Below are 7,985 nucleotides of genomic sequence, written 5' to 3' on the forward strand. Positions count from 1 at the left end.
TGGATATTGACTGTAATATGCAGCTTTTTTGCCTCCTCGTGATCTTCGGGGCCTTGTTTATATCAAATACAGCATTCGGGTTCTACCGGGCCAAGGCGGTTGATCATATGCCAAACTATCATCCGACACAGCCATTTCCTTCGGCATATGGAGCGTACCCTAATGGAGTACCACCGACACCTATGACTTCACGCTGGGATCGTGAACTACAACAGCAAATATATGACCAGCAATTATCACAGCAACTCATGCCCGGAACCCCTGTGCCAAGTACACCTTCGAGATCACTAGCTTGGGATGGAGGGATGACACCGAGGAGAACAGGTGGTCGGGAGCGAGTCGGGACTGGAAGAAGAGAAAGGTGGTGAATTCAGAGGAGGTACAGGAAACTAAGGCGATAGTAAATGATTGTGCGGCATTTTAATGGAGTTTTTTTTTTAATACCTTTTGATTTTAGAGTTATCAGGATTGGGTATGGGAATAACGTTGTAATTTTCTCTTTCAACAGTTTTGTGCAAATGTAAAGTACATGATGTAGTTATGGATTCTATCAGTATACTGGCGTTGTTTTTCTCTTTTCCTTACTGAGGAGTTTACAACAATTAACATGTCGATACCCAGAACGGGTGTTGGCGCATAAATTCGTTTTCATGGCCTAAAATCTCATTGCCTCGCTCGTTAATTAAAAGGTCGGAAGTCGTTGCAACCAAATCCCCCACACAAAACTCCGACCTTTTAATTAACGCGCGAGTATGTAAATACATAATTGATGGGGTGTGTAGTTGCGATCATAGCACATCACTCGCTTCCAAATCCTCATTCGCTATTGATTTTTGGCTGGTTATCACTATGTGGCCATGCTGGAAGGTTTTACTGTCGACTATGCCAATGATTATTTCCTATAATATAAAAGGCCAGGATGAGAAGAATTTCGCAAATAGAGGGTGCTGTTTAGCTGAATGCGACGGCAATTAATAGTCCATACCAGAACCTTCTAGTAGGAGAGCTGTGGATATGCATAATGATAGTGAATATAGTAACATACTGTAACAACCATTTTCAAGCCTTTCAGTAATTATAAGAAGGGACAATCTGTTTCCTTCCTTTGGTATTCATCCGCGCGGAATGTTCTTGAATTGCATTGATCAAATCCCTGAACGAAAGCGATTCTAGTTGGTAATCTTACAAATATGAAACCTCTAGATCTTGTATGGGTATGTACAAGTATATAAAACCTCGCTCTTCTACTATCTTCGATCAAGTAACCGAGTCTTATATACTTACTGAGTTAAATGAAGACTTTTTGATCTTCATAAAATATACCCACATCTACAAACCGCGTGCGAAGCTATCCTAAATATTGAGTTTGGTCTTAATAGCAACCGATAACTCTTGTTTACAAAGTCCATGATCTAGGGGTATGGGAGTTCGCTCTAGGTTTACTCGGTTGTTTAAATAAGTGGGTTCACATAGTAGCGATGTTCTCGATCGAGGATTCACCATGTACTTATCATGAGTACTTCGGGGATGAATTATGTCTTGATAAATGCAGTCTATACCTACTCATTTGAATCTGTGATAATTAAGTTTATAGTATATCCATATATAGTTGGACTCGAGCCCTATATGGGGACGAAAAATGTAGATCGTACCCTTTAAAATTTCGCTAATTCGATTCTTATTTATGGGACTTTCGGCTCTGTAGGTACATGTATGTACCCATCTGGAGTACTTAACCATCCCTGCGGATATGTTGAGCGCTATGTGGCACAGCTAAGCACATAACTTAAATACTCTATTCGATATTATCGCAAGTAGATAATGTTTCAAGCAAAACCTTAATAGGTGGCTTCTTGTTGGCGCCCCTAGAGTTCAAATTTTTTTGTTTTATTACCGCATGTAGTTCCGTATATATATATTTGCTAATAGCTAAGTGAAGTATGTCTTTGATCGCTGGTGATTATCCCTAAAACGTTGTCGTCAGGGTATCTGAAGAGAGGTGTTATGGTGACCTGAATGATTATGGGTGAAACAGGTACTGATAGTAGGGTGTATATGAAGCGATCTGTAACTCCAAACTCACAAACCTCGGCGCTATCAGAGACAAGCCCAACTTATTCGTCAAAGGACAGGACATCGGTACAGTTATCGTAAGCCATTCATAGAGAATGTTAGTTTATTAACTTGACGCAGCCGATCGTCTCCAGGTCCATGAGCTGGTTACTAAGTTAACGGCCGAGTGATTGGTTATGATCCCGAGAATAATTATAGGTCGGCAGAAGAAGATACAGATGAATCGAAAGTCTTCTAGATTATTATGATGTAGTCTGTCAGGTTATTTTTACCTAATATGGGAGTCTGGGGATACTTCTGATAGAGTAGGTAATCACGATGGTGGGAGAAAAGAGCCTCATGGCACATACATGTAGGGATACATGGAAACGAATCTCAGGCTTAGTAAAAGCAGTGATCAGCTGCGTCGTCATCAAACATTTTCGTTGTAACTTGAGAATCTTTCTTCCTTCTTCCTTATCGCATCCCGCATTTGATAACTACTCCCAGGCAGCTCCTCGGATCCGAAGGATCTTTGTCGTTAGTGAAATGCCAGCGGCTGACGACGTCGCGAACCCTAAGTAAGATTTCAAGGTTAACTGTAAAGAGTGATCAAGGAAGGCGTCGGAAGACACGTTTATCTGATCCCTTTTGTGTACTTCACCTTCGGCTATAACTATCTGCATCTCAGCCTCTCATTCTGTTATCCACCCAAGTATCCATAATACACTGGCCAGCTAAAAGCGAGTCGTTCGAAAGTGGACCAAACCCAGGAATAAGGAAACGAATACTCAAGGAATAAAGAATAATACCTTCAGGCCGACCTTCCATCTAAAGTGGACCCGGGCAGTAGTTAAAAAGAAATACACTTAACCTTAACACATGAATTGATGATGACGGCTGTCTCCTTCTCCACTCGTCCAGTTCAACATCGTCCTGAGAATCAGAGCACCCTTAACCCGCTCATACCACCACCCACATCACCGCTCCAGCGGAATATTCGTATGCTGACCGGCGGAGATCATCACCAACAACAGCCACAGCCGCATCCCACTTCTCCCAATCCGCTCGTGCAGCAGCACCTCACCCCCAACCCCATTCAAGCTTCGAACACCACGACTAACACCACCATGAACGGTAGTGGTCACGGTGTAAACGGTACTTCCTCGCACAGTTACATGATGATAAACAGTGGCGACGTGCCCAGTCACGTAAATGGGGATAGGGAGAATGGCAGAGTGAACGGACAACACCACAACCAGCAGCAACACCACCAGCAACCATATCCTACAAATGGTCCCTCGCACCCCACAACTGCAATATCACGCCAGAATTCGTCCTCCTCGACCGCTTCGTCTGTTGCCCCCGCACACGAGTCTTCAGCAGAGCTCCTTCGGCAGACCCTTTCGGGGAACACATTAATCGCTCCGAACACGCGCTCAAACAGTAGGTCAAGTTCTCGAAGAAGAAGAGCACGAACTCCACAAACTCCAAGATCTGGAGTCCTTACCCCCGCCACTCTCCATGGATCGCCGGAGAATTCGGAGAACGAGAGTCCAAGCGAAGAGATCGTGGATCATGAATATGAGGGAATGAGACATGGATTCGAGGACGAATACAACTCAGAGGCATATCTGGCGGTTTTAGAGCAGGTTGGTTTCTGCTTCACATTTTGATTTGGTTCCGCGTCTAAATTTTCGAGGCGACAGGTTTTTTATATGTATTATACCGACAAGCGCCACGAGACTGGAGGCAAGCCGAAAGAGGACAACCAAACATTTCCTTTGCAGGAATGGCGAATGCGCGATCGACTGAAGACTGTTTCGGCTGCTTTGGTATTATGTTTGAACATCGGCGTTGATCCACCCGGTATGAACCATCCCTTTAGGCAATCAATTGAAAAATTAGCTAATTCCCCGGCAAGATGTCGTTAAGACAAATCCCTGCGCAAAGCTTGAATGCTGGGTCGATACAACTCTTCATCCCACGGCGAAGCCACTGGAAAAGATTGGCAAGAATTTGCAGCAGCAATATGAAACCTTGAGCATTCGGACCAGGTATAAACAGCATTTAGACCCGTTCGTCGAAGACACGAAGAAATTCTGCTGCTCTCTGCGGCGGAATGCGAAAGATGAGCGTATTCTCTTTCATTACAATGGTCACGGAGTGCCCAAACCGACATCCAGTGGAGAAATATGGGTTTTCAACAAAAATTTCACCCAATATATTCCAATCTCGTTATATGATCTTCAGAGCTGGCTTGGTGCTCCAAGTCTGTTCGTCTATGACTGCAGCGATGCCGGGAACATTGTTACGAACTTTAATAGATTTATCGAAAAGCATGAGCAGGAGAATGCAGAACTTAGAGCAAAGGATCCAAGCGCAATAACGACGCCCTCGTATAGTGACTGCATACAACTTGCAGCCTGTGGAGCTAAGGAAACATTGCCGATGAATCCGGATTTACCAGCTGATCTCTTCACCTGTTGTTTGACAACACCTATTGAGATCGCAGTTCGTTTCTTCGTACTGCAAAACCCTTTGCCTTCGAACCCATTGCCTGGAAGTCCGTTCCCGTCTAAGTTGACTGTGGATATGGCAATGAAGATCCCGGGGAGGCTGCAGGAACGAAGGACACCGCTTGGAGAGCTTAATTGGATCTTCACAGCAATCACTGATACCATTGCTTGGAATACTCTCCCCCGGCCGCTTTTCAAAAAGCTGTTTAGACAAGACTTGATGGTAGCAGCACTTTTCAGAAACTTCTTGCTAAGCCAAAGGATTATGAGGGTGCATCAATGCCATCCTATTTCTTCCCCTTCGTTACCAGACACTCACCACCACCCATTATGGCAGTCATGGGACTTGGCAGTTGAAATGGTGCTTGCACAGCTTCCTGCTCTGAACGATGCAGCTGAAGGCGGTCCACCGTATGAATATCAACATTCTGGGTTCTTTACAGAGCAACTTACGGCGTTCGAGGTGTATCTTTCACAAGGTGCAGTTGACCGCAAGCCTCCAGATCAGTTGCCCATAGTACTACAAGTACTGCTAAGTCAAGTTCATCGTCTCCGGGCCTTGATCTTGCTCAGTAAATTCCTTGATTTGGGCCCCTGGGCTGTAAATCTTGCACTGAGCATAGGCATCTTTCCTTATGTCTTGAAATTGCTCCAGTCTGCTGCCCAAGAGTTGAAGCCTGTCATGGTTTTCATTTGGGCTAGGATCTTGGCCGTCGACGCATCCTGTCAGGCAGACCTATTAAAAGATAATGGGTACAGCTACTTCATCCAAATTCTCAGCCCTGCGTCCGGTATTCCGGTTGGAAACGCGAGCGAGCATCGTGCTATGTGCGCTTTTATCTTGGCCATGTTCTGTCGAGGTTTCCACCAGGGCCAAGTAGTATGCATGCCTCCGAACGTGATGAGTGCATGCCTCGCACATCTTGGAGATGATAACCCACTTTTAAGACAATGGGCCTGCCTTTGCTTATCACAGCTTTGGTTTGATTTCCCTGATGCCAAATGGCAAGGGATCCGCGAGGGCGCGCATCTAAGACTTTGTGAACTAGCAACGGATAATGTTCCGGAAGTCAGGGCAGCAGTATTATACGCACTTACTAGTTTCCTTGGGATCCCGGAGATGAGCGAAGAGGTTGCTAAAATTGAACAGACTGTGGCGGGTGCGTTGTTGGTCATGACGGCTGATGGAAGTAACATGGTCAGAAAAGAGCTGGTTATTTTTTTGAGTGCATTTGTGAAGCGAAACGAGAGTAAATTTTTAGTGGCTGCATTTGAACAGATGATGCAGGAGAAGGAATGCATGTACTCTGCAAAAGTAACTGAAACGACTAGCGCAAAGTCTGGTGGGGGAGAGAGACATCATAACCGAGTAGCATCAGGACCGGGTTCTTTGGGAGGGGCTGGGTTAGGGGCTAATGGAGCTTTGTCGAAAAAGAAAGACTCCATATCTGGAATTTCAGAGGAAACGATATTCGGGGCAGTATGGCAAGCGCTACTCATGTTCTCAGTGGACCCCTTCCCAGAAGTTGCGCAATCCGCCGGAATCGTGGTTGATTACATTCATCTTGCACTGCTGGAAAGCCCTCTTGGAAGCGCAACGCAGGAAATCATTGATGAGATTTCGAGAGCTAGTCTGAGAGCTTTCAGTCTTACACTTCCTACAGCCAATGTACAGGACAACAGCAATAAGCCGCCAGACTCGCCAGGCCTTGATAAACGCGAGAACTACTTTTTAGGTTCACTCCGTAGATCTGCGAGCATTGCTGCGAGCTTGAAAAACTTGGCACTTGGGTACGCGAATGGTGATAGTACGTCAAATGGCGGCTCAGCACCATCAACGCCGAAAGGGTCAAAATCAAGCGTCGGAGAAAGAAGTCCAGAATGGAACCGCCCTCCAGACGCCAACGACCCATTGAGTTCGGGCTCGACCTACCACTCTGCTAGACAACCAACGCCCAGGAATTTCCAGTCTAGAGATATCGGCGAAAAACCAATAATTCCGCTCCAAAGTCAATTTATGGAGTGGTCGATCGAGGTAAGAATTATTTCCAGAACAAATTAAAAGAAGTTCATATATCTAATGTGTTATTTGTTATCAATAGTACTTCCGTGAACCCCAAATGAAACCCAATGAGGCTGATGAGCCGGGGAGTGTCGATTACAACCAGAGATTATGGCGAAGGACTAGAAATGATAGAATAATAATTGACACACAGCCGCAAAAGGAACGGGCGGGAAGCTCAAGATGGGATCATGGCAAGGGGTTCTTCAATAATGTCAGTCAACCAATGAGGTTGATGTTTCATCAGTTTGAAAGTCACCTGGTGGCAGTTGATGATAAAGATGGTGTTTCGTGAGTCCCCAGAACTACTAATCGAGATTTATCTAGATGGCTAACGTTGATAAAGGGTCTGGGATTGGGATAAGGGTGTTAAGACGAATTACTTTTCAAATGGGAACCCACCTGGAACAAAAATCACTGAGATCAAATTTTTGAACGAAGATGACGTTGCACTATTGATGACCGGTAGTGGCGAGGGTGTCGTGCGAATTTATAGAAACTATGAGAGCTCAAAGGATGTGGAACTGGTGTCTAGTTGGAGAGCACTTACAGATTTGCTCCCGTCAAGACGAAGCTCAGGGCTGGTCGCGGAATGGCAGCAAGGGAGAGGCACAATGCTTGTGGGGGGGGACGTAAAAGTCATCAGGGTTTGGGATGCGCCTAGGGAGATGTGTATGAGCGTGAGTTGTCTTCGAGCTTCTATACAAGAGAAGCATGACTAATGGTCATATGAATATAGGATATTCCTGCACGCTCCGGGTCGTGTATCACCAGTTTAACATCCGAGCAAGTTGCGGGCAACATCTTCGTGGCCGGTTTCGGAGATGGAGCATTGCGGATTTACGATCGCCGGCTGCCATCAAGAGACAGTATGGTTAAGAGGTGGAAAGAACACAATGCCTGGATTGTAAAGGTTCATATGCAACGAGGAGGCATGAGAGAACTTGTCAGTGGAAGCGCAACTGGCGAGGTTAAGTTGTGGGATATTAGGATGGATTCGCCAATCAAAAGCTTTTTGGCTCATACTAAGGGAATGAGGAGTTTGAGTGTGCATGAACATGCTCCTGTTATCGCAACGTATGTATAACGCTGTAACGAAGAGAGAACAGAAGCTAATGAAGTGGAATAACAGTGGGTCGACCTATCACGACGTTAAGATATGGAATATGGGGGCCTCAACCTTCGAGACTCCCCTTTCGACAATAAGGCCTTCCAGTAGCTTTTTATATCAAAACCGCTCAAGTCCGGTCACAGGGCTTGCGTTCCACCCCCACCGGATGATGGTGGCATGCTCTGGTTCCGGTGATCAACACATTAGCTTATTTGCTTGCGATTCCAAGGGAGGAATTTAG

At 45.5% G+C, this 7,985-nt stretch overlaps 1 protein-coding gene across 1 annotated transcript; it reads left to right on the top strand.

Annotated features, from left to right (window-relative positions):
- Positions 1-2,945: 2,945 nt before the first annotated feature.
- Positions 2,946-7,985, top strand: H6S33_001111 (uncharacterized protein; the record flags this gene model as incomplete). The annotated part of the gene is made up of 7 exons (XM_044832453.1): positions 2,946-3,704; positions 3,762-3,921; positions 3,977-6,606; positions 6,674-6,924; positions 6,980-7,313; positions 7,373-7,710; positions 7,766-7,985. The coding sequence occupies 7 exons, from the start codon at positions 2,946-2,948 to the stop codon at positions 7,983-7,985; spliced, it is 4,692 nt and encodes a 1,563-aa protein (XP_044694078.1).

Source organism: Morchella sextelata (assembly GCF_020137385.1).
Source record: "Morchella sextelata strain SCLS chromosome Unknown scls_10, whole genome shotgun sequence".
In the NCBI taxonomy this organism is placed as follows: domain Eukaryota; kingdom Fungi; phylum Ascomycota; class Pezizomycetes; order Pezizales; family Morchellaceae; genus Morchella; species Morchella sextelata.